At 44.1% G+C, this 27,915-nt stretch overlaps 1 protein-coding gene across 2 annotated transcripts in view; it reads left to right on the top strand.

Moving 5' to 3' along the window:
- The window catches only part of LOC120538716 (myotonin-protein kinase), a 192,200-nt gene extending 165,714 nt beyond the window's left edge, over positions 1-26,486 (top strand). For both annotated transcript variants that reach the window (XM_039768127.1, XM_039768126.1), the window contains 4 exons: positions 2,966-3,063; positions 6,419-6,486; positions 16,431-16,505; positions 25,702-26,486. In XM_039768127.1, coding sequence (XP_039624061.1) covers positions 2,966-3,063; positions 6,419-6,486; positions 16,431-16,505; positions 25,702-25,803 — 343 coding nt within the window. In that variant the 3' untranslated portion in view covers positions 25,804-26,486. The remainder of the gene's footprint in view (positions 1-2,965; positions 3,064-6,418; positions 6,487-16,430; positions 16,506-25,701) is intronic.
- Positions 26,487-27,915: the final 1,429 nt, after the last annotated feature.

Genomic DNA, 27,915 nt, shown 5'->3' with positions numbered 1-27,915 from the left:
GTTGTCAGCAGTTTTTTAAAGTGCTCCACCATATCAGCCTGGTGAATTCCTATCAGTCTGCTATTCCAGATTTTAGGTGCATAACAGCAGAAGGCCACCCGCCTCACCACTCTTGGAATTCTAAGCAGACATTCATTTGAAGATCTAAGGTTAGGGTTTGGAGTTTAATGTGAAAGACGTTCTGAAATATAAGATGGAGCAGATTATTTAAGGCTTTGTAAACCATAAGCAGGATTTTAAAGTCAATTCTAAATGACAGAGGTAACCAGTGTAGTGACATCAGAACTGGGGTGATGTGCTGGGATTTTCTTTTCCTAGTTAGGATTCTGGCAAATCCATTCTGCACTCATTGCAGTCGATTAATGTCTTTTTTTTGGGTGGTCCTGAGAGGAGTGCGTTACAGTAATCTAGCCGACTGAAAACAAAAGCGTGGATTAATTTCTCAGCATCTTTCAATGTTATAAGAGGTCTATCCATCCATCCATTTTCCAACCTGTTGAATCCGAACACAGGGTCACGGGGGGTCTGCTGGAGCCAAACTTTTTCTATATTTCTTAAGTGAAAAAATGCTGTCCTAGTAATCTGATTAATATGTGATTTAAAATTCAGGTCAGAGTCAATAATTACCCCTAAATTCTTTACCTCCATCCTAATACATCAAGTTTATTTCTAATAACCTCATTATATCCATTTTTGCCAATCACTAAGATTTCAGTTTTCTCTTTATTTAGTTTGAGAAAATGACTACTCATCCACTCAGAAACACAAGTAAGACATTGGGGTCAGTGAATCAAGAGAGTCGGGGTCATCAGGCGCTACTGATAAATACAGTTGTGTGTCATCAGCGTAGCTATGGTAGCTCACATGCCTGAGATAATCTGACCTAACGGAAGCATGTAAATCGAAAAGAGCAGGGGACCCAGGATAGAGCCTTGTGGAACACCATACAGAATATCAGGGGTCTCCAAAGTATAATTACCACAACTAACAAAGAGTTGTCTACCTGCCAGGTAGGACTCAAACCAATTTAAGACCCTGCCAGAGAGGCCCACCCACTGATTAAGGCGTTTTCTAAGAATATCATGATCGATGGTATTAAATGTGTCACTCAGATCTAAAAGGATGAGAACAGATAAACGGCCTCTGTCTGCATTTACCTGCAAGTCATTGACTACTTTGAGTGCAGTTAAATTTGTTCTGAAACCCGACTGAAACTTATCAAGAATAGGGATGGACATGGTCAGCAACAATACTCGGGTAGGCTGTGGCATTTAAACGATGCTCAGTTTGTACTAAGGAGCTCAAAGTGTGCAAAGAAAATACCACCGCACCATTACAGCACCACCACCAGCAGCCTGAACCGTTGACACAAGGCAGGTTGGATCCCTGCTTTCATGTTGCTGTGGCCAAACCATCTGAATGTCGCAGCAGAAATCGAGACTCGAGACCAGGCGACATTTTTCCAGTCTTCAATTGTCCGATCGTGGTGAGCCCATGTGAACTGTGCATCATGTGTTAAATCACAAACCACCAGACTCGGACCAGTTGGCAGGGCTGAAATCGGAGAAATGTATCAAATGATTTTCACTCCTACAGACCCCCAACACTACCAGATGCCCTCTGCTGCACCCACGAGCCCACCCCATAATTAAAAGAGCCCACTCCATTGAACAGGCAGCAGAGTGCCACCCATTGGACTGATGGCACCTTGAGCATGGAGGTCACCGTCACCCACACTGGCACCCGCACCTTCTTTTCCCCCCTTTAGAAATTCTTCTCTCTTGTGCCATCTTAGTGCCCCTTCTGCCCTTGCCAATCTCTCCCACATCACACAGGCCATTTCACATTCTGTTTATTTGAGCTGTGACTTTAACAAGCTGGGACCGTTAAATGAGATCTTTAAGGAAGGAGCGGGCACGATGATGCGAAGCAGCGCCACAAACGCCAGCCAAGAAATGATGAAAAGCCCTCCAAATTTAGGCACTGTGCGCTCAAATATGTGCCGACCTGCTGACTTGATAGCCTGCCTGGCAGGGGCTTACAAGCTTGTAAAGTTGACAAAAGGCATCTCGAGACCGCCGGCACAATGGGCTCTGTAAACATGGCATAGTCGTACTGAGGGGCACATAATGTTTGGACGTGGGTCTCTCACATGTCAAGTAACTTAGCAAATAGTTGCAACAAATAGCAGCGTGATGCACTTCCTTAAGTATGTCGCAGCGGTGTAACTCGAGACCCCTGTAGTGAAAGAATGAGGTGGGGGTTTGTTTCAGCCGCTGGAGTCTTGCGATTTACTGCTAAAAATCCACCACACTAGCCGAGATGATGATGATGATGATGATGATGATGATGATGATATGGTCAGTGAAGAAAACCCAACTTGGGGGCTAAGCTCTCTAGCGCCTCCCTCTGGCAACAGTCGTAGACGGGGAGCCCCCCAGCATCACAGAAATTATCTCTATAGCTCAAAATGAATGTCTGCACACGCATGGAAATGACACAAAGTTGCCCACAAAGCTTCAAAAAAATGTTAACAGATAAACAAAAGACATAAAGATGACAGTGGCACAGCGGGTGCAGATGCCACCTTACAGCTCCAGACACCTGCCTTCAGATCCCAGCACAGGTAACGTTGTAGGCTTTCATCCATGACTTGAAATGCCCCATTATTAGTGAACATGGGTATATATGGACTGGCATGCCATCCCATGTTGGTCTCTGCCATGCACCTAATACTGGCAGCATAATGTTTCGTTCTCATTGATCATATAATATATGGACAGAAAAACACAGTAAAATAGCAATCAAATGCCAACAGAGGCTGGCACCACAACCATCGATACCTGGTCAGTCTTACCAGGAAAGGTGGCATAAAAGAAAAAAAAAATGAATTGACATGGAGGTCTCGCTTACCAGCAAGCAATGGGTGGGGTTGACACTTAAATCTCTACTTTTCTCTTAAAAGTCGGCTGCAGGAAGCAGAAAGGCACAACAGGCAGCTGGCTGGGGAGATCGAGCAGCTCAAGACGGAGATGGCGCACTTGAAATCATCGCAGGACAAAGGTAAGGTCCTCCATCAGCCTCCTCTACTCTCGTCCTGCACTCTTCTGTAATCAAAAAAATCAGTGTGGCCCCCTAGTGGCTGGCTGCTGAAATGCACATTCAGTTACTGAACGGGGTGGGACCCTAACCCCCCAGTTAATAGTTGTTGAGCTGCACATTGAATTCTGACTACTGAAGGCTATGTGGCCCCCTACAGTCTAGCTGTGGAGGTGCACATTCAGGTCCAAGTATTGAAGGTACTGGGACCACCCCCCATAAAACCCCAATTAATAATTAATAAACGTTGAGCTGCACATTTAATTCTTACTACTGAAGGCTGTTTGGCCCCCTAGGGTCTAGCTGTGGAGCTGCATATTCAATTCCATCTACTGAAAGTAGAGGGGCCTCCTATTCCCCCACCCCCATTAACCCCCCAGTTAATAGATGTTGAGTATATACTTTTTACTACTGAAGGCTGTTTGGCCCCCTAGGGTCTAGCTGTGGAACTGCACATTCAGGTCCAATTGTGAAGGTAGTGAGACCAAACCAACCCAATAAACCCCCCAGTTAATAAATGTTGAGCTACACATTGAATTCTGACTACTGAAGGCTGCGTGGCCCCCTAGAGTCTAGCTGTGGAGCTGCACATTCTTTTCTGACCAATGCAGGCAATGCAGTGGCCCTCTAGCAGCTATAAGATACCCCCTGGTGGTTAGGTATTGAACTGCAAGTACAAATTCAGCTACTGAAAACAGTGTGGTCACTCCTAACAAATGAAGGCAGTGGTCCCTTAGAAAAAAAGTTAGAATAGAACTTGCAGTTCACCACTTAACTCATGTAGGCAGCAACGGCCTCTTGTGGCCTCCCGCTGAACTGCAAGTTCACATCTAACAGGGTAAGGCAGTGTGGCCCCCTCTGGCTAGTTGTGGAACTGCAGAGTTGGTCTAACAAGTGAAGGGAGTGGAGCTCCTCATTGGTTAGGTGTTGAGCCACAAGTTCAGTCCTAATAAATCAAGACAATGTCAGACAAAGACAGGGGTCCCCAACTCCAGTCCTGGAGAGCAGCAGTGGCTGCAGGTTTTCATTTGAACCCTTTTCTTAATTAGTGACCCATTTTTCCTGCTAATTAACTTCTTTTGAATTAATCGTTATTTGACTTGCTCTTAAAGACTCAGACCCCTTGTCTCTTTTTTCCTTAATTAGCAGACAAACAATAATGAGATACATAATGAGCCAAAACACGACCAGCAAACTGTGTCCATCATATAATATCTGAAAATAAAGAAAGATGAAGGTCTCAGATATGTTGATCTGCTCAGGTCCACTAAACATTTTACCAGAGCTATTAGAAAAGAGAAAATCCACAATTTTGGAAATGTCTGCTATTGCACAATGAGAGCAGCGACAAGCCATGGAATTAAAGAACGAGTTTAATTAACAACAAGAATCCGAGCCTAATAAAGCAACTGGTTGGAGTTTGAGGCCCTGACTTAGCTGGTCTTCTCTTGGCTCCCTCACTTCACATTTCATTTCTGTTTGGGTGCCATTTAAAGAAAGAAATGAAGCAAATAAGAGGAATGATGAAAAAATTCAGGGGAACAAATCTTAAAAAACAAGGCAATTAAAATTCATTCAAAAGAAATTAATTAGCAGTAAAAACAGGTCACTAATTAAGAAAAGGGTTAGAATGAAAACCTGCAGCCACTGCGGCCCTCCAGGACCAGAGTTGGGGACCCCTGCCCTAGCAGCTAAGTGCTGAATTGCACATTCGTTTCCAGTAACTGAAGGCAGTGTGGGCTGCTAGTGGCCAAGTGGTGAACTGCAAGTTAACATCTAACCAAATATGGCTGTGTGCCCCAGTGGCTTGATGTTGAACTGCAAGTTTGGTTCAACAAGGGAGGGCACAATACACAGCCACAACGAATCCCCCCAACACCATGGATTTCAGTTCTAATTTCTGAAGGTTGTGTGGTCCCCTGGTGGCTAAATATTGAACTGCAAGTTCAGCGCTAAGAAATGAAAACAGTGTGGCCCCCTAGTGGCTTACTACTGAACTACAGCTTCAGTTCTAACAGCTGGAGGCAATGTGGCTCCTAGTGGCTGTGCTGAACTGCAAATTCAACTCTAAACAATAAGGACATTGTGGACCCCTTGTGGCTAGGTGTTGAACTGCAAGTGTGGCCCCTCATTGGTTTAATGTTGAACTGCAAGTATAAATCCAAAGAAGTGTGGCACCCTGTAGGTATTAAAACCTGAATCACCCTTTTGGTTTATTTGGACTCCAAGCTGCCGGTGCTTACATTCTAGAAGTACAGAAATGATCATATGGTGCAATTTACTTTGGATAACCATGCAGCCCACCCATCCTGTGGGGTGGCTCATCCACTTACCTCTTGTATGGTCACACTTTCCCTGCTCAATGCCCCCATTCCAGTCACACACACACACACACAATATGGCCTTCCTTCCAGTTGAACCCTTGTCCAGCTCTACCACCCAATGGCTGCAAGGCCAGTATGACCTTTTAAAGCCCAGCACGACTTACAGAGTGCTGGATAACAAAGTCATCCTCGGATGGCAAAACTTAAGGCTCCCCCTAGTGGTCTCAGGTGGTCCTGCATTGCCCCGACCCCATAGAGGTACGCTGACGACCAGATAGGCCATCTGGCTCTGTGCCATTGTGACACGTCACGGTGCTCTCCAGCGGTTTGGAAGACCCCATATCTAATAATATAAGTCACCGGTCATCTGTCCTTATTTAACTGAGGGTCTGTTAGCACCCCCGAGTGGACAGGAGTGGTGCTGCTCCTTTATAGCACTCAATAGATTCTCCCCAAACCCAGCGCCTGGTCTAAATATAAAGGAGCACATGTTTGTCACGCCGGGGTACAAACCTACTTTGTGAAGTCACCTACTGGCTCTGGTGGCCCCCGTGACCTGAAATGGCAGAGCGCAGGAAGTGTTGAGTGAAGCTGCCACTGATCTCCCACTGATGTTCATCTCTTATAATGATCGATTTTCATCGCCCATCTTGATGGCACTAATGTGGGCACTTCTCCCAGATTCTTCATTCCAGTGTGATTAGCCAGGAGCCTTCAAGAGACGCACGGCCCCCAAAATACCCCTAATGGCCCCCCATTGAACGGCTGCTTTCAGACGGAGTGACAGACCCGACAGCCTCTCCAATGGCTTGGTTGTTGATTTCTTGAAAGTTGTTGCTTCTTTCAAACCGATCAGGTCGCCGTCCAAAGCGGCCAGCCCACTAACCGTCCTGCTCCACGCTGCAGTGGCATTGGCTTCGCTGCCTGGGCGCATCGCCGAGAGCCACGGGACTTGACCCCCTAGGACACTAAAACGCACTTCTCTCTCCCCGCAGTCACAGAGCTGAGGGTCCTGCACTCTGGCCGTTCTCTGCCTGCCTGCGGCCCGGACCTCGCCTCACATGTAAGACACTTGCTTGCTTTCTCTGTGGGGCGCCTGGCGCTCACTGCTCCTCTTTTACTAAATGTGTGGTGTGCTGTGGAGTGCTGTGCCCCCATTAATCAAACAGGTAAAGCATCTCAGACCATTGGCAGACCTCGGGCATCGAGCAGGACGATCTTCACAAGCCAATCTTTAGTTTCTATAGGTGCCTTTCAACACCGAGCTCTCTAGTGCCCTCACCAGGCTGTATTAGACTAAGCGGGTCCCGCCAAATGATCTGCACGAGTGGACGGAGTACGGGGTTGGGCGTTAGGATTGGTAAGGTATAGCTGAACAATTATGTGGATATTATAAGGGTGGGCTGCCAGGGGAGGGAATGTGTTGTGCCCTGGCACCTCTGTGGCACCCATTTTGCTGGCCTACACACTTGTTTAGGATTATGGTGCCCAAATCAAGATTATTATAAACTGAGAGTCCAAAAACATAAGTGAGTCCAAAAAAAGGATCACATTTATCCACAATCGAACCCCAGCCTGATATTAGGGTCTTGATAAAATAAAACAAACTGACCCTGGTGTTTGTGTGCGTGTGTGTGTGTGTGTGTGTGTGTGTGTGTGTGTGTGTGTGTGTTTGGTGTGTTGGACCAGGGGTTTGTTCCTGCCTAACGTCGTATGCTAGCTGGGATAGACTCCAGCAGACCCCCGGCAATTCAGCTCAGGACAAAGTGGGCTAGAAAATTAATTCTTCACAAATGCTCTTCAACAACAATGACGCTCCGTGGAGCAGTAAGAGACAATCCAATGCAGTAACCCAGACAGTGGTCCCAAAACAGAGCAGAGGGTCCAAAAAAAATCCAGGGATGCCACAAAAAGCTTAAGCACAGAAAAACAAAAACCGCAAGTAAACTCACCAACAATAATAATAATAAATAATAATTCTTTGCATTTATATAGCACTTTTCTCACTACTCAAAGCGCTCAACAATTGCAGGTGAAGGGCCCAACAGAGCGGAGTCCCTTTTGGCTTTTATGGGATTTGAACCTTCCGATTGCCAGTGCAGATCCCTATCCTCAGAGCCACCCCTCCACCAACACCCTAGCGCATTTGAATGACCCACCAGGAATTGTGGGAAACCTACACCTTTAAACAGGCTGAGGGCGGTCCCTGACAGTGATGGGCGGGTGGCCCCGCCTCTTGGGGAACCACCCATAAAGTACATAAGAAAGCCTTAGAGACCAAATCAAAAGAAGAAATAATGCGACTAATAAACAAAATGACATTAACATAAATAAATAAGTGAACAAAATAGAAAACACAAAACACGGTGTGGACATTAGAGGTCAAACCCAACAGACAGACATGCAGAACACGGGGTAAAAGCAATGAGAAGTAATTTTAATGCTTCTTCTTCGTAAACAGTGTCTCCAAGCTCCACAACCACCATGAATACAAGTAAATCGTAATCCTCAATAATAACTCTATTCTCTTTCCTCCACACCTCCCAGCAAACGTTTTCCACCTCCTCCCGACTCCGGCTCAATTGCTGGGTTCCCATCAGCCCCTTTATGTAGTCCTTGACCCGGAAGTACTTCCGTTCTTCCTCCCACGTGACTTGTCAGTACTTCCGGGTCAGATGGAGGGCTTGAGTTTTCTTCAGCCCGGAAGTACTTTGGGGCTTCCGTCCCCTTGACTTGGGAGTACTTCCGGGCTTTACGGAAAGTAAAAATCCCCCGGTCTCCGTGCAGCATCTCCTAAAAGCACCCATGGTACCCTGCAGGGTACTCCAGATCTCATGGTGCCCTGCAGGAATCCGGGGCACCACTGTGCTGCAGGGAAATCACCATCTAGTGTCCTGGGGGACGCAGTGACCCAATGTAGCTGCCTTACCCCATCCTTCCACTCTTTGGACATCCCAGCCAGGTTGAGCTGCCGGCCATCCATCACAATGGATTTGAACTTGAAATACAATAAAGACGGCTACAGGTAACAGTGACAGACCCCGTCCCGCCAAAGAAACAAAGCTGCTCTGTTGGAATCATGAAGGTTCAAATACAGCAATGCTGCCATCTGCTGGCCAACAACAATAAGTAAGAAGGCAGACTTGCTGGGTCCATTAAGAGTCAACTAATGTGATGTGAGAGAAACGTCCAACTGCAGACCTGCAGAGCCATTTGTCACCAGAGTTAGATATGTCACCGCAGTCTCTTGGTGGAATTCACTAAAAATAACGAGCAGCAGCTTCACAGCAGAAGTGACGTCACCTGCTACACGCCAACTACACAAACTCCAAACCTTAAATTGCACCTACTCTTACTTCTGTCAGTTAAAAACTGCAGTTGGATATTATTGGATGCTACTGACAGTAACAGTAAATAAGAAATAAAGCTGCCTGACTCGGTCCATTAATTCAGTTATGGCAATGCTGCCACCAGTTGGCCAATTATAATAAGTAAGACGGCAGACCTGCTGGGTCAATTAAAAGTCAACTAACATGATGCTGAAGACATCAAGAATAAAGAAGAAATAAAGCTGCCCTGCTCAGACTATCAATTCAGTTACGGCAATGCTGCCATCTGCTGGTAGGTTCATAAACCTGCAGCAGTAAATAAGAAAGAAACCCAATCTGGCAAGTAACCCTCGCTGCAGCCTGTGGAATGGGGCGGAGCCGGACCTTTTAGGAGGAGCTGGATGTGCGGGATGGTGCACGATGTTAGAGTCAGTGGACATCCGCACATGAAGACACCCCCACACACACACACTCACGCACCACTATGACACACCAGGGTCAATTTAGGATCGCCAGTCCACCAAACTGGCACGTCTTTGGGCCACACAGACGCAGAGAGATCATGCAGACTCCACGCAGGGCCGCCCCTGGTCTCCTTTCACCACTGATCCGATTGGCATTACAATTATTTTTGAAGTGTATGTTTTATATTTTGGGTGGCACGGTGGCACAGTGGGTAGCTCTGCTGCCTCACAGTAAGGAGACCGGAGTTCGCTTCCCGGGTCCTCCCTGCGTGGAGTTTGCATGTTCTCCCCGTGTCTGCGTGGGTTTCCTCCCACAGTCCAAAGATATGCAGGTTAGGTGCATTGGCGATTCTAAATTGTCCCTAGTGTGTGTGTGTGTGTGTGTGCCCTGAGGTGGGCTGGCACCCTGCCCAGAATTTGTTCCCTGCCTTGCCCCCTCTGTAGGCTGGGATTGGCTCCAGCAGACCCCCGTGACCCTGTAGTTAGGATATAGCGGGTTGGATAATGGATGGATGGATGGTATGATAACCCTCACACTCAAAGTGAGACCTTCATGTCCCTCAGCTGAGAAGACCGTTAACTTCTTATAAGAATACAAATGTCGAGCGAGCGCTGGTCTCGATATCAAGGAGCCTTTGGTAAGAGCTGGATGGAGGATAAGAAAGACAGAATCAGAGTGCATCTGAAATTTGAGCCGCATGACACCTCTGTAATTCTATTACTCTAAGCGTAACACGTTTAAAATGTTTTACACGGTGGATGTCAGGAAGGAACAATAAAAACAATCCCTTTGGACAATTATTTTTCTTGCCTGCCTGACACCTACAGGGTTTCGTAGTACATGAAAATCAGCAAAATGCATTTTTTGGTTTAATGGCTAACCGTTGTGGAAGGTCGTGGACCCGGTCCTCCATGTTTAATTATGACAGGAGTCGAAAGAAAACGAGCACTCGATGGCGTTAAAGAAACAGAAGTCAGGGTCCTGGTGTGAGAAACGCTGGTGAAGCCTATGAGGGTCACGGTGGGAGGAGCTCCGTCCTGCAGTGGGTTCTCGATGAGAGTCACACCTCCTACTGGGACCCACAGGATATGGAGTGGGCGTGTCCAGAGGGGGCGGAGTCAATCACCCTAACTGGGCGTCTTGTCGGCACTGCGGAGGGAAAGACGGAGGATAAGGTTAGCGCCAGCGCCCCCTCTCGTCCCAGGGTCGAAATACATCCAACTCACCTCAGAAACGCATGCATGACGCCGGACATTTCAGATCAAGACACACCATGACATACATTTAGCTAGTTAATGGTGACAGACTGCCAGTGGCATTTACATATTTAAGCAGTAACTTGATATTAATTTGAAAGTTTTCCAGAATTAATGTTTGAATCAGTGAAGCTGCATGTGGGTCAGTGGCTGTGTAAGGGAAAGGGTGAATGCGATACGAAACCCTTTTTTCAACAGCATTATAAATTACAAAAACTGCACGTTAAACATTCCCTACAGGAAAGCAATGACCAATGAAAACAGTTAGAGAGGGTGCGTCATCAACGTCCGGCTCTTCTCCAGCGAGGACCCTGCTGGGGTCATTAAGAGTCACGTGCTGCAGTGCTGCCATCTGCTGGCAGTACAGTAAACCTGCAACAGTAAATAACAAATAGAGCTGCCATGCGAGGTTAATACAGAGTCGGTTACTAAAACGCTGCCATCTGCTGGCAGTACAGTAAACCTGCAACAGTAAATAAGAAAAGCTGACCTGCTGGGTCCATTAAGAGTCAGCTAATGCAATGCTGCTGTTTACAATGACAGACGGCAGTAAATCAGAAAGACAGCCACCCCGCTCAGCCCCTGAAGTCAGCAAGAGCAGCAATTCTGCCATCAGCTGGCATTTCAATAAACGTACCACAGTAAATAAGACCTCCTGTATAGCTGCCCTGATGGGTGCATTAAGGCTCAGTAGACGATCAAGACCAGACTGCGTAGAACGGACTAAGAGGAGAAGATCCTCAGGTCCAAGTGCTGTTTCAGAGGACTGCAGAACAAGATGAATACCAAGCTGAAGTGACCCACAACTACTCTTATTTTGGGCCTTGTGTTTTTCCTCTGTCCGCTCAGCTGGCCGTCTGATTGCCCACTAACAGATGTGCGCTGGCACTTACTAAACTCCACTTGCTGGCAGTTCAATAAACCTACAGGAGTAAACAAGAAAGCTGTCCTGCTGGGCTCATTAAGAGTCACCTCATGTAAGTCTGCCATGTCTAACAACAGACAGACAGCAGTAAATATGAAGCAGAGCTGCCCTGCTCGGTCCATTAAGTCAGTTGATGCATTGCTGCCATCTGCTGGCAAATTGATAAACAGTAAATAAGATCAACATGTCATTGCTGGGTCCATCAAGAGTCAAATAATGCAATGCTGCCATCTGCTGGCATTTTGATAAACTTGCAACAGTAAATAAAAATGACTTCCTCACTAGGTTAATTAAGAGTCAATTATTGCAATGTTGCCAGTTCAGTGACCCTACAACAGTAAATAAGATAATCTGACCTGCTTGGTTCATTAACAATCACTTAATACAATGATGTTATCTACAATAACAGAGAGCCATAAATAAGGAATACTATACAGCTGCCCTGCTCGGTCCATTAAGTCAGTTAATGCAGTGCTGCCATCTGCTGGCAGTTTGATAAACTTAGAAACAGTAAATATGATCAATGTTTCCTTGTTGAGTCCATTAAGAGCCAATTAATGCAATGCTGCCATCTGCTGGCATTTTAGTAAACTTGCCGCAGTAAATAAAAATGGTTTCCCCACTACATTAAATAAGAGTCAGTCAGTGCAATGCTGCCAGGTGCTGCCAGTTCAGTAAATTTATAAAACTAAATAACAAAAACTGACCTGATTGGTCCATTAAGAATCAACTAATGCAATGCTGACATCTACAATAGCTGAGAGCCATAAATATGGAAATACAGCTGGGTGTCACTTTAGATTAGGTGTCACTAATTTAAGGGCGGAGTGGTGGCTCTGAGGCTAAGGATCTACGCTGGTACCCCGAAGTTTGCCGGTTTGAATCCCCGTCACTTTCAAAAGAGATCCTACTCTGCTGGGCCCTTGAGCAAGGCCCTTAACCTTCAATTGTTCCAGGGGCGCTGTACAATGGCTGACCCTGTGCTCTGACCCCAAGGGGTATGCGAAAAAATTATGTTGCACCTTACTATATAATTACCTGTATTATTACACTTTAACTAGGTGTTACTACCTTGTACTTATTGTAATGGTATAATTAAGCACTCAGTTGTAACTGTTATTCCACAATTTATATATGCGCATATGTAATTATACAGGTAATTACTCTGTAAGCACAGCGTATTTAGGACACCTAATCTAAAGTGACACCTACAGCTGCCCTGCTCGGTCCATTGAGGTAATCAGTGCAGTGCTGCCATCTCCTGGCAGTTTGATAAACCTACAAAAGAAAAGAAGAAAATGTCCTTGTTGGGTTCAGTAAGAATCAAGCACTGCAGTGCTGCCATCTGCTGGCAGTTCAGTAGTATATTTGATTACAGACACCCATTGTAAAAGAAATCTCACCAAAATCTTTGGTTGGACATTTATCAGAAGATCTTCATCATGCGTTGTTGTCCTGTCTTGCTAAATTAATCGTATGTTGTCACACTTAAGGGCTTTATGATCGCGTTTTTTTCATATTGTGTATATAAGTGCAGGTAACTCCACTTTATCTATTCCACCTTAACTGAAGAAAGGGGTCTGACGTGCCTCAAAATCTTGTATCTTGTAATCTTACTCGGCCAATCAAAGGGGCCATTTTACTAGTAAACCAGAAAAGCTGACCTGCTGGGTCCATTAAGAGCCAACTAATGCAATGCTGGATTAAGCGCCATTCCCAAAGTTCATCTAACTGCAAGTCAACGGTGTGCCCTATGAAAGGCACTATATAAAATCAAGAGTGACTGATGCTTTGCTTTTTTGATTTTTGGGATATACACATTTTATTCGGAGGGGGACAAAATGACCGTACAAGTACTCAGGAAGAATCATTATAAATGCAGTCCTTCTCCTTGCATGTTACTATACTTCACTGCTCTGGGTCTTTTTCTAACCTGCTAAGCTCACAAAGCATTATGGAAATGGTGTCTTCTTAGAATCAAAATACAAAGCTGGAATAATGAAGGCTCAGGGTAGGTGGACTGGCCTTGCTAAACTGGCCCACGTGTGTGTGTGTTTGTTCAACCTACGGTGGATTTTTCCTGCCCTGCACCTTATTCTTACCGGATGGCCTCCAGTTTCCCTGTGACCCTCCTCAGGATAAAGCAGGTTTAGAAGATGGATGGTTGATTAAAGGATGTGAGGATTGGCTCCAGGTATGCTGTGACACTGCCCCACATAAGCAAGTTAGAAAAATAGATGGATGGATGGCAGAATAGTAAACAGAAGACAAGACAGGTGGACCAGTTCTCAAATTTTCCACCTCCAAAGTGGACACTAATGACTTCTGGTAGGCCTCTCTGGTAGACCTCTTTCCCATCACGTTATGGACCCAGCAGTGAGTGACCACCCTGTTTAAACTCACAACAAAGCCTAAATCACTTCTGGGTATGCCATTTGGGATTCTTCACCATTGTTGGATGGTCATCTTGGAGGATGCAATTTTCCTTCCTGCCAGTTCCATTTCCTTTAAAAGAATTGGGTACCCATGGTACCTTTTGGAACCAGTTGCCCAGAAGTTACCTCAAACATCACACAAGGAATGCCTCGGTGAGTTTTAACCACCCTCCACCTTCCAGCCCTGACTCTCTAAGAAGACAAGAAAAAGCTCCAAAAATACATAAATAAATAAATAAATAAATAAGTAAAAACCTTGTAGGGAGAAACATGCAAGAAATCTTGGGAAAGGCAATTCAGAGAGAGACCCCCATCCAGGGAGGTTGGGCATGCAGTGAGAGTCAAAAAATGGGGTAAAAACAACACACGTACCACCCTACAATGAGCTGGCACCCATGTCCAGGCTTTGTTCCTGCCCTGCTCCTCATACTGGCTGGGAGAGGCTCCAGCTTCCCCACAACTCTGCCCCGGATAAGCAGGTTAAGAAAAGAGATGGACGGATAGATGAAAGGAACTCCCCAGTAACCCAAAACGCAATCAGTCCTGTGGAGGAGTCGCTTCTGGAGCGTGACGTGGTTAACAAGCACTGGGCGGCACCTCAAACCACAATGGCCATAGTGAAGGGCATTTCAGTTCACTTTACTGATTCGATTCTTTGAAACAAGAGAGATTCTTAAGAGAGTCAACTCATTTGATTTATTTGGTTCATCCATAACAAAAAGGAAAACCTTTAAAGTTCCCCTTGAATGATTTGCAAATTATTTATATTTATTAAATGATATATATTAGAGCATCTTTGAAAGCAGAAGCATTACAATAGTCAGTCAGTCAATTATTATTCAACCCGCTGTATCCTAACACAGGGTCATGGGGGTCTGTGAACATGCATAATTAAAATAAGACACTAAGTTCGAGAATTTTAATGATGAACAAGAATGATTCAGTGATTCACTTCGCCAGTCAAAATGAACAAGTGTGGCTCATTCTCGGGTAATGATTCCATTCACAAACCAAATGAAAGAGGATTGTGCGATTCATTCTCAAATCAAAGGAACGAGAGTCGTGTGGCTCGTTTTCGATTCACTTCGTAAATGAATTACGTGACTCAATCTCGAATCAAGGGAACAAGAGTCATGTGACTCACTTTCGGGTAATGTTTTAGTGATTCGCAAATTAAAAGAACATGAATAGTGAGACTCCTTCTCTGGTATTGATTCGGTTCATGGATCAAATGAATGAGAATCATTTGGCTTGTTCTCAAATCAAAAGGGAGAAGAATTGTGTGACTTGTTCGCGGGTAATGATTTAGTTCTTCAAAGACGAATGATGTCTGCTTGGTGCATTCAATGAGCCGAAAAAAGTGTGTGCTAAAGTCAAAAGTAAATACTTGGTAGAAATTGGAATAATATTTTTATATGGTTCAGTTCTATGTGACTACGGTACTATTTTAAAATTTTGTTTATAGTCCATATTCTAATAAGGAATTGTACAAAAACAATTAAAACATTCAAATGTAAATGTCTTATTGCTGCATTGTGCTTGCATGATGAACAAGAGAGTAGTCAATGACAGAACTAAATCATTATCGGCGAATGAGAACTCGAACTAGAAAGAATCAGAAGTGAAGTGAAAGAGAATCCTGAATCGGACGGGCACTTTAAACATCTAAACGACATCCCGCATGCGTTTTAGCACACCCGTTGAGCTCTAAACGAATCGATTCATTTGTGCTTGAGAATCAGTTTCCCATGATCCACTGAAAGAGAGTCAGTCGCTCAAAAAGAACAAACTATTTGTGAGTTGCCCAGTGTGAATTTGTCATTCTCTTAATGCCCATTACCCTTACTGTGTGCCATGGTGAGAATCCATTACAGGGGACTCACATCCACACAGGGAGAGAACGGCCTCAAACCTGGGACCTCCATCTCCAGTGCTGGCCATCTGCTTGCTAGGGGTGCATCCTCAACAACAGCAGTCACCCATAAGCCTTGTGAAGTTCACTCCCAAGTGAATCCAGGGCATGGCACCTTTTGTGCTCAGGGTGACTACAACACTCTCCATACAATTGACTCACTCATCCTCCCTGAGATGCCAGGTCTTTGGATGACAGGGCAGCCTTCTTTGCCAACTCCCAACCAAATGGGCTCTGATTAAGTTCATCTGGGTAAGCTGCCACTTGCTGACTCTCAGTCAGCCTCAAGAGATTTTGTTTCAGTGCCAGCTGGACTACTGTAGTGCTGTGAATCCCAGTATGTATACACATACATAACGTTAGCAGCGTTACGGAAGATGACAGAATGTCTGCCTGCTGGAGTCATGTCACTTTCGTCTATAACATTGTTTAGCAAAAAATCGTTACCAATTTCCAGACAGGCCTTTTCTCTAATAGTTTTTTCCTTTCTGTTATTGGCATGGCCATGGCACCTTAACACAGTAGTGCTTTGCTTCTTGCTTGATCTAATCTGCTGGTTTTCTCTGCAAAAAGTTGTTCAAGTACGAGTGTCGTAATTATTTGATGAACCGGTGATCTCAGATTTGGGGGGTGTTGTTTGCCATTTCTCTCTTAACTTCATTTCATTTTTGCTCTGCCCTTCCAGACTTTAGTGGCACCCTTACTTTGCGACTACCCACTTGTGGTTCCCATCCACCGGCATCTGCTGCTCTTCTCCAGGGTAGGTGTTTTAGAGAAAATGAAAAAGTGATGACAATTCAGGTTTCCTTACAATTACGGGCTTAATATTCCTGTTTAAAAACACCATTGTGGAGGAAGCGTCTTCGGATTTTTCACAGTCTTCCAAATTAGGAATGTTGGTGTTTTTCTTAGAAGTTGCCTCAGAGCTCCAGAGTCCTGGGTTCAAATATGGACTTGGTCTCCATCTGTATGTGCATCACCTCCACCTCTTACACCCCTAAGGTATCTCTCACTCACAAGTGTACCCTGTGCCCATATTTATCAAGAATTACACTAAAAGTCTTACTAGGATAAGAAATCCCCGACTCCAAGAGTAGGACATGAGAAGGAGTTATGAAGCTTCCCACACCCAACCCAGTTAGGAGTAGTGGAGTCACGTCTGAGAATGAGTGACATCACCTTTTTATGCCACCCCAAGCAGCAAAACGGCTCTCGTGAAGATGTGTTGTAGTGTCCTTGGAAATCCTGATGATGCTTATAGATTTCAAATACTAAAGGTAAGACTCACAAAGATAATAATAATAAAGATGATGATATTCAAAGAGATGTGATTACGTTCAAATAAAAGGTTTATGCCCTTCTTGTGAAGTAATGTAAGCGCTGAACTGGGCCACACTTAGCAACAACATCAAGAAGAATACATGATGAGCTCCAAGGTGGAAGGACCAAGACACACACACACACACACACACTGAATGAGAGGAAAGCTCGATAATGAGGCACGTTTATTTAACGATGAATCATCCACAGCCGTACTTACAGAAGAATCGTTTGCCACGGTTATGGCCATGGAATACGCCTCATAAAGTAACAGATTTTCTTTTGTTTTTTTTACTTAAGACACAACACTTTACACCGTTGGTCTCTTTTCCCTTTGTTGAATGTTCATCTTTACAGTGGTCTTGTTAGTTATGGACTATTCTCCATAGTACACCTACCACCCCTCCTTCACCGTGCTTCCATCAGCTTTCCCTTCATATTTGTACTTATAAACGCTGTGATAATAATCAGCTTCAACATAAAAAAAAAGGTTTGGGGCAGCCACCCATATATTGCCCCTGGCTGCAATGGATAAATGGGTGCACTGGTCCAAAACTGAACGGCCCTATTGTTGGAAACATGGCGTCTTCAACACTAGAATTACCAGAGCCTACGAGAAAGCTTGCAAATCTGTCCCACCTTAAAAAGCTTTGCACCTCTCCGTCAGCGTCTTTTGTCCTTTAAATGTGTTGATAAGCAGCAAACAGCAAGCAGCCTACCATCACATCCCCCCACCCCGTACAGTTTTCTCAGCTCAAGTCTGTTTACCTGCGTGTCAGTGGCCTAGAGTTGTATAGACTGAGGTCAAGCAAAATGACACCTTTTATAAATACTATATCGTTATTTGGAACACTTGCATTTCATGTGTGTTCCGTGTCTACACCGATCTATGTAAACACATCGTTAAAACAGAAACATGTTTCATGTTTTAGTAATAATTGACAAAATGTAGACATGAAGTGTATAATGTGTGAAGCCTGAAGTCCAAATATCAAAGAAACACTTTCACAAAAGGTACAAATATAACAGAACAAGTGTGCTTCTATTCAAGAATATAACTGCAGAAAAACAACCCGCGTAAGGGTGCGACATTGACACACATTTGCTATGACCGCTTCAGTAGCGCAACGGTATCAGCTGACGACTGGTTATCAAAACTTCACGGGTTCAATCTCGGACAAGTCCGTTTTGAGAAAGTGAGCTGCTCTTATTCTTACTATTTTAGAATAAAAACATAAAAACATACATTTGATTTCAGTCTATAACAGCCGGTGTAAATTTATAATACTTGTAAAGCTTAGCTTTGTTTGTTTTTTTTATTCAGTTTTATTCTCTCAGTCACGTTCACGATCCTAAACCCGCCCCCACCGCATTTGACACTGCTGTTTTCACATAAAGACGCACTATAACAGAGGTGAACTCAGATGATGACGACGGTTCTACATCGGAGCAAGAATGCACGTCGCACTTTTGCAATCGCTGTACTTTGTATATGTACATGGGAAGCTCTGCACTCTACTTGTGACTTTACGCTGTAGGAAGTAAGTAAATAAATAAAGGTATATAGGTAAATAACATTCGATCTGGCTCTTACATACAAAGTATAGCAATGGCAGGTTCCTCCTGCAGCTATAGACTCTTCAGTAGGCGAGCGACTCTCCACGCTAGTGTTTAGATCTGGACGGTGTATACTAAGTACTGCGATGGCAAAAGTGCGACGTGCATTCTTGCTCTGATGTAGAATCGTTGTCATCATCTGAGTTCACCTCTGTTATAGCGCATCTTTATGTGAAAACAGCAGTGTCAAATGTGAGGAGGGGTGGAATCGTGAACGCGACTGAGAGAATAAAACTGAATAAAAAAAAAACAAAGCTAACCTTTACAAGTATCATAAATTTACACCGGCTGTTACAGACTGGAATCAAATGTATATGTTTTTATTCTAAAATAGTAAGAATAAGAGCAGCTCACTTCTCAAAACAGACTCATCCGGGGTCGAACCCGTGAAGTTTTGATTACCAGTTGATACCATTGCGCCACTAAAGCAATCATATCAAAGGGGTGTCAATGTCCCACACTTATGCGGGTTCTTTTTCTGCAGTTATATTCTTGAATAGAAGCACACTTGTTCTATTTGTACTTTCTGTGAAAGTCTTTATTTGATATTTGGACTTCAGGCTTCACACATAATTCACTTCATGTCTACATTTTGTCAATTATTACTAAAACATGAAAAACATTTCTGTTTTAACGATATGTTTACATAGATTGTTCTAGACACTGAACACACATGAAACGCATGTGTTCCAAATAACGACATAGTATTTATACTGTAAAACGTGTCATTTTGCCTGATGTCTCACTCTATACAACTCTAAGCAACTGACACGCAGGTAAACAGATTTGAGCTGAGAAAACTGTGCAGCGGTGGGGGGATGTGATTGGAGGCTGCTTACTGCTTATCGACACATTCACAGGACAAAAGAAGCTAATGGAGAGGTGCGAAGCGATTTAAGGTGGGACGGATCTACGAGTTTTTTTGTAGGCTCTGGTAATTCTAGCGTTAAAGGCCAGGACCGGAAGTGACATCTTCAAATTTGAATCAGGCAGGTTTTCCTGTGTTTGGTCTGCAGAGACTACAGAAGAAGGTTTAGCGCACCCCGCCACCCCTTGGCCTGCCATGGAATTACCATCACTTGGTCCATACAGCTCCCTTCTACCTGCATGTCTGTGACAACGCCCAATTCCTCTGTCACCTTTTTTTACCCACCCATCTATTATGTTTGCATTAATATTTTTCATTTCTTTCCATGTTTGCCAGCTCTCCCTATCCTTTCTCATCAGGCGTTGTAGTATTCCTTGAGTTGTCACTCTGTTTTTGTTCTTTTTTCTTGCCCACCATAATGCCTTTTTTCCTATATTTAATATCACCCGTGTCCTAGTTTTTAACTGGGTGACTCCCTTTGTGTTTTCCAGGCCGTACACCCCCATGTCTCTAGTTATTCGTTTAACCCTAAACAGATGATTCCACCTGGTGTCTATTGTATGCCATAACTGTTTGTAACGCCTCATAAAGTAACAGATCCTGTAACCAGCCACAGTGATTTTTGCACTATTTCTGAAGTCACCGTCACTTTTTCGATGTTCCCCGATCATCTCCCAGAGTCGCATGATGTGTCCATCTCTCTCTCTCTCTCTCTCTCCGTGATCTCCTCTTATCTTCTGCAAGGCTCTATTTATCCAGTGCCTCAGCACTGAGGAGTCTCCACCTACCTTCTTGAACCTTCCTAGACTTAGAAAGAGTAAGACGAATATCCCAGGGGGTCTGTAGGAATGCAGAGCGAAGTGTAGCTCTGTGACATTTTGCTGTCAGTCACCCACCCAGCTCTTGCTGGTCTTCAGGTTACTATGATGGCTACTACAGTACAGTTTGGATCTGAGACCACCTGTGTGCAGACAACAACAACATTTATTTCTATAGCACATTTTCATTCAAATGATGGAGCTCAAAGTGCTTTACATGATGAAGAAAGAGAAAAAAAGACAAAGTAAGAATTAAAATAAGACAACACTAATTAACATATAATGAGTAAGGTCCGATGGCCAGGGAGGACAGAAAAAAAAAAAAAACTCCAGACGGCTGGAGAAAAAAAATAAAACCTGCAGAGGGTCCGAGGCCACGAGACCACCCAGCACCCTCTAGGCATTCTACCTCACATCAATGACCTCAATCAGTCCTCATGGTATCTAATGTTCACATGGAAGAACTTGATGACGGTCATGTGGACTTCTGGCCTTTAATCCATCAACGTAGGGACATCACGGTGCTTTGATCAAGTGGTGGTGGCGCAGATCGGCACCATAGAAAACCAGAAAAAGAACAGAAGAGAGAGTAGGGGTTAGTACGGATTGTGGAGCCACCATGAATAGTAATAAGAATTAATTAAATATACAGAGAATCAGGATTAAACTAAGATGAAGCTATGAGGAAAGCCATGTTACACTAATGTGTTTTCAGCAGTTTTGTAAACTGCTCCACCGTATTAGCCTGGCAAATTTTCTATCGGTCAGCTATTCTAGATTTTAGGTGCATAACAGCAGAAGGCTGCCTCACCACTTCTTTTAAGTTTAGTTCTTGGAATAATAAGCAGACACCGTGATGTTGCTTGCGATTCACATATGGGTGCTCATCCACACTTGGGGCAATGGTCATAATGTGAGCGTCATCTAGTCACGCCAACAACAATCGTTGAATGGACATTACTTTAACATTTCCCCACTACTGATTTTGCGTATTACCTCACACGTCGTAAAGGTGTTCAAAGTTTGGTGTGAAATTTGAGAAATGGTTGGTTGTGGGATACCCAGATTCCATGCTATTGCAAAGCTGTAGTCCCCCACGGCCAAAAAACAGAACGACTAACACCTCATTTCTACTGATGGTGCATGGCTTTACCACGTTAGACAGAGCAATCGCGTGATGTACAACATTTGTAACGAATGTTATTCCATCTCAGTCAAATCGATTATGACTTTGCCGATGGCCAGCATTTCCAAAACATTCCGTCATTCCCGGGATGTGCCTGCTGATTTCTGCTTGAACGCCATCTTGCGGCAGCTCATGAGTGCTCCTCAATCCTATTGAAGTTAGGAGAAGTTTCCTAAACTATTGAAAATTTATAAAAAGCTTTTTGTTTCTAAGAGAGGGATGACATTTGGAACCATCTTCTACTATGAGAGACTTGATAAATATGGGCACTGATCCAGGGTTCAACAAGTCCAAGAAACACTCGAAGGATACGTTTGGTATTTTTCAAGTCAAAAGTTATTTCTTCATAGTTGTGGTCTTTATCAATTTGACACATGAAATTGTGTTGTAAAGTGAAGTATTTAAAATTTTAAAAGGTATCTAGCCTGTCTGAGATGGTTTGAGGTGATGGGGCTGGGATCCAAATGTGAAAAAAAAGCCTTAAAACTTACCAAGTAAAAGTGTTGGGGTCTTCTCGGGGAACCCATTCAATAGAGCGTAAGAAATGTGACAAAGAAGAGAAAGAAGCCCATTTGCATGATGGCAGTGATGTTAATAAATGATGAAAATTAAAAACAGTAAACCAAAGTGACAAGCACCAAGATCCCTTAGTAAAACAAAAGGCTTCCACAGAGGTGGGTCCAAAGTGAATACAGACTTCAAGCTGGAAAAGGAGGAACATCTGAAGCCCCCCAGAAGTGAGGTCATTTGTCTAGCACTGGATTGGCTGGCACTATAGTGTAGAAGGAGGAAGTCATGGTAGCAAGCTGTCTGGTCTAAAAACCGTCCACCATGTTGCCTCCTGTGCTATGCCCATAATGTGCTATGAAACAGCGAATGATTTCCATTAAAGAAAATGTGTCTTCCATGTTTCTGAGGTGTTCTTGTAAAAACAACATTACAACTGGAGGTCATAACTACTATGAGATTCTCTGGATTATTTTCTTGTGGTAAAGATGTTGTCTCCTGTTGGCTTGTCTGTTTGCAGTGGCTGCCACAGTTGGAGTTTTGACATTTACCTCGGGTGAAACCCCAGTTTGTCAAAGTTCTGTAGCTTCAGGCCGCGTATTAACCTACACTTGTCTCTGCAGTTCTGTTATTTCAAGGCTTCAGAACTTATAACAGAGGATGCTCTGCACAAAAGTGTGCCAAGTGTCGCCTACAGTGGCAGAGCAGTCAGTATGCCCTGAAATTGTCTGTTGCCATTGGCACTGTGAGCCAGCACTGGCTGCACAGGAGCGTTTGAATCGTTTTCTTATGTTATGTGTGCTCAAATTATATATTGTTCTAATTTTTTTTATAGACAATGCTGTGTGATGAGGCAGAGAGGTGGCTCTGAGGCTAGGGGTCTGAAGTCTTAGGGGCTAACTCAGGTACAAAGCAGACACCTGCATGTGGGGAGGCCTTGTCTTTATAGGCCTCTGACTAGGAGGGGGCGGAGTCAGTTGTCCTCATTGGGCGTCTTCTCCATGCTATGGATGAGTAAAGACATACCATTAGTTGACTGCACCCTCTCTTGTCCCAGACTGGCATTACTAATGCCTCTGTTGAGGTGATCCTCTGACATGTGTGTGCACGTGACGTCAATAAATTTATCTTTTGGGCACGAATGCAGCATTCAGACTGTAAAACAAAAACAAAAAATTAAAATGTAATTTAGATTCATTCAGGTAAGCAACACAACAAAGGCCGTGGAGAGTAAACTCTTGTTTGTCCGCCTGGTTGGAATAGGTTTTTCTGCCATAATGGGTGACCAATCAGGGAATGAGACGTAATGAGCAGGATCCAATCAGGAAAGGGCTCACAGAATTACAGAAACGCCAACCAATCAGATCTGTTTTCTCCCGTCCACACTGCAATGCCAAGCCAGCTTTTTCAGAAATATTCAGCATTAGAGGCGTCTCAACTCTTTGTTTCCTGGGGATTAAAACACCGGGATAGCGTGGATGAAAGGTGGAAATGGAGACTGCAGTCTGCATTTTTAAATGAAAGTGTAGCAGTGTGGACACAGGCCGAGAGGACTCCACAGGTGGAAGAGGCCCGATTTCTCTAATCTGGACCCTGTGATGCACTAAGAAATCTTTGAGAATACAGTTTAGATAATACATGACAGGGAAGCCAAAAAGTGAAGTACTGGAAAGCTTAAATCAAAAGGAGAAAAAAGGTTTCATTTCGTTATACTGTGCTCACGTGCCATGGGAATTTCCAACATTACCATTTGTGGTGCCACTTTGTTTGAGAAAAGACAAATTCACCGTTCATTTGCTGCTCAGTCTGCACAAATCACAATTACAGGCTTGCTTTACTCTTATGTGAAGATTTTAAAAAGCCAAAGGAAATGAATGAGGCAGGTGTCATATTGCTGTAAATGCAACATGACTGCCAAAGGACATTGCTGGCGTTGTGAATTTCTGTATCCCTTCAGTTCCGTGGCAGTTTGTAACTGCAGTAGCACCGCTGACACCAGTAATTCTGAGATTCTCACGTTGGTCACAAGGTACCGACATTCAGTTCTGGGTTCAAAAATGGAGAAAATGAAGTAGCTGTGACAAGAAACACGGCCGTCAATTGTTTTATTACATAATCAAAGTTATTCCGTGTGACAAGAAACTGAAGAGTCCATCCAAAGGTTGTCCATTACTGTCCTTAGAGATTAGGACAAACTGAATGTGACCGGGATAGAAAAAGAAGAGGAAGGCCCAGATGGACAACTGCAAAAAAACAACATGGACATCAGTGAGTGTGCAGACAGGGCAGGTCAGAAAGGTACCGTAAACGCCAGAAGTGACTCTACTCCTTTGGTCCTTGAGCAAAGCCCTTAACCTACAATTGCTTTGTCCTGGCTTTGACATTAATCTGCATCCAGCCCTGCAGGTAGGCCCTCCAAACCTGGGGGTTGGTGACAGAATCGACACTCCAGCCACCATAAAAAAAACCTCACACTGGCCCATTCCATCTGCACCAGTGTGGTGCTGAGGTTTCACCCGTTGTATGGCTGCACTCGAGTCCCAATCTGGGATCCTGAGTTGGTTTGTCATGTCCTGGGTGCAGCAATGCGCTGTATCAGTGTGTGCTCCTAACTTCTGTGTGATGGAAACCAGGGTGCAAGTGAGCTACAAACCCCAAACACGATGACACAGTACAGTCCCAGGTTCAAATAAATGGATGATTTATTATACACAGTACCTCGATGTACAGCACAAAGCACAACTAATCTCTCCTCCAATCCACCTCTCCTCTCTTCACCACACTGCCCTCCTCCAGTCAAGTGTCGCTCATCTTGCTCTCAGCTCCGACTCTTCTAGATAATGGCAGTACTTTTGGTACAGGGCTGTTGCCCTGAAAGCTTCCATATTGTCATCTGTTCAGTTAGCCAATAAAAGGTGTCATTTTGCTTGACTTCTCATCACATCCATAATGGCTAACACGGTACAACACCCTAGTAGTATCACACATAGTGAAAGACTGAGAGCAATCATGCGACTCTTTTCAGTGTTTATTGTCTAGTTGTCTTCAGGGCAGAGACAGCGATTGATATTCTGGGCTTCATAATTCAATAATGTCCATAAGTGCTCTTGGAGACAACTTTGAGGTGAAACCACAGATTTGGGGTTGCAAAGTGGGTTTAAAAGTCTACTTTTAAAATGGCTGAATCCCATAAGGTTGGTTTACTTTTTGCGTGTTTTTCGTTCTTAAAACAACATGTGTACACCATTTTGCAATATATGTGTAATCTCAAGACACCGAACGATCCTTGGACATATTTGGTAAGCGTAAAGGCTTTAGTTTTCACATTTGGACCCTTGATCCATGAATTCTAATTTAAAATGCAAGGGCAGGTTTAGTGTTTTTTTAATTCACAAAAAAATAGAATGTAATTTTATGTGGCAAATTAATATGTACCACGATTGCGAAGAAATAACGTACCCAAAGTTCTCTCACTTTAGAGTAGCATCTCTGATCCAAGGCTGGTTCCAACAGTGAGCCCAAAGCTATCAAGACAGGCCACAGCCCTCCATAACAGTTAATTCAATTGGGGAGGATGGCTAAAAGATGGCTGTTTTACTCCAGCTTACTGTGTTTTCTCCACTTCCCACCAACTGTGCAGGTGCCTCGCCCAACTGCGAAGAATGAGGGCTACCTGCTCCTCTCGGCGGCCAGGTGGGGCTTGACTGTGAACGTGCTCAGCTGTCTGTCAGAGCTCTCCTGAGGCCCAGGACCAAATGAACACACACCGATGTTCAAATCACTACGCCTGAGGTTCACGAGAGAGACAGAGACGTGTACTCCCCTCCAGGTCGACTAGGAGCTGGCGGTCAAGGGGGGGTGCAGTGATGTTCTGAACCCAGGATGGCGACTAAAGACAAAGAGAGAGAGAGAGAGAGACCACGGTCCACTTCAAGCTACTGATGCGCACGATCTGAAGAACAATATTTATTTTTCAACGTATTTATGCTACGCAAAGCTCACATAAAATGCAAGCTGTGCATTTTGTTTTCGAGAATACACAGCACACGGATTGTCAGGTAAAGAGGCGATAGCGGACAACGATCTCTGGAACACAGAGACACAAAGAATGGACACTGGACAGCTGCAAATACAGCCTACAGCTCTGAGCTCCGAATTGAGGAACGGTCAAATTTTTATAGAATCTGCTGACAGCAGAGCGAATACGGATTTCTGTTTGAAAGAATTGTATTGGTTTGGGCATGACTTGGACTTTTCTGTCTTTTTTTAAACTAACGTCCAATGGACTCGATGGCTTGTCGCCACACTATTTAACCTGCGACGCCGCACTGTTCACAACAGGAATTTTTCCTACATTTACATTTTCCCCCCAGTAACACCCTCAGTTGAAGGTTTGTATTCCTTACTTTAAAATTTGAGTGTTCACTGTTTGTCGTATTATTATAAACAGGGTTGTCAATTCTCAAATGGTGAAGAACTGTGGCTGCTAAAGTGAAGGCCGGATGGGGGACCGATTGGGACAGGAATGCTTAAAACTCCATAAAACTGAAACGAGAGGATGACCGGCCAGCCGATCCACGGGTTTGACACCAACTTTGTTACCTCAGCAGGTTACCTCGCTCCCCTATGATGTGCTTCAAATACAAGATGGTAATTGAGTCCAGGAAGAAGGAGAAGCAAAAACTAATCATATACACACTAGCCCACACAACAAACGCCATATTATTACTTCACAGACTAACACTACTACGTTTACATTTTAAAATAGCTTTAATAAATAAAAAAGATCTCCGCCCATGCTAGCATTTTCATATTTATCAAAATATGTCCACCAAACAACAGTGACCAGAAATGTATATGACATCGCTGTTTGCCTACACTGGAACACAAGGAGGAAATGTCCTCCTTGAAGGGATGGCTAAGCCTAAAGCCACACAACAAACACGATATTACAACTTCACAGATTAAAGCCACGTCCACACTGCTACGTTTACACTTAAAAATGGCTTTTAGAAATAAAAAATGATGTCCACCCATGCTAGCATTTTCATAGTATTTATCAAAAGTATGGCCACCACACAACATTGACCAGAAACGTACTGTATATGACATTGTAGCAGCGCTAATGGGAAGTGAAAACTTCAATTCCCAGCAGTCCCTGCAGTGGCTCCGATTGGTCTTCTGCTGAGGGGAACAGAAGGAGGAAATGTCCTCCTGGAAGGGATGGTTAAGTCTCTGAACACAAAACTGTAGCGACCGCAATGTACAAGGGAAGACACCAGAGGAGTCCAAAGAATTGTTGGGGTGCTAACTGGTTGTCCAATTTAATCTGATACCATAAAAAAATAACCACAATGGCAGCATAAACAAAAATGCTCACTTTGTCTTAATTAGGCTCCTCAAAATAACACCGCGGGCCAGTCTTAGAGGATAACTCAGGTCCAAAGCAGACACCTGCATGTGGGGAGGCCTCGTCTTTATAGGCCTCTGACTAGGAGGGGGCGGAGTCAGTTGTCCTCATTGGGCGTCTTCTCCATGCTATGGATGAGTAAAGACATACCATTAGTTGACTGCACCCTCTCTTGTCCCAGACTGGCATTACTAATGCCTCTGTTGAGGTGATCCTCTGACATGTGTGTGCACGTGACATCAATAAATGTATCTTTTGGGCACGAATGCAGTATTCAGACTGTAAAACAAAAAATGAAAATGTAATTTAGATTCATTCAGGTAAGCAACACAACAAAGGCCGTGGAGAGCAAACTCTTGTTTGTCTGCCTGGTTGGAATAGATGTTTCTGCCATAATGGGTGACCAATCAGGGAATGAGACGTAATGAGCAGGATCCAATCAGG

The sequence above is a fragment of the Polypterus senegalus genome, chromosome 11 (genome assembly GCF_016835505.1).
Source record: "Polypterus senegalus isolate Bchr_013 chromosome 11, ASM1683550v1, whole genome shotgun sequence".
Lineage (NCBI taxonomy): Eukaryota > Metazoa > Chordata > Cladistia > Polypteriformes > Polypteridae > Polypterus > Polypterus senegalus.
This window is presented reverse-complemented; position numbering and strand designations above follow the sequence as displayed.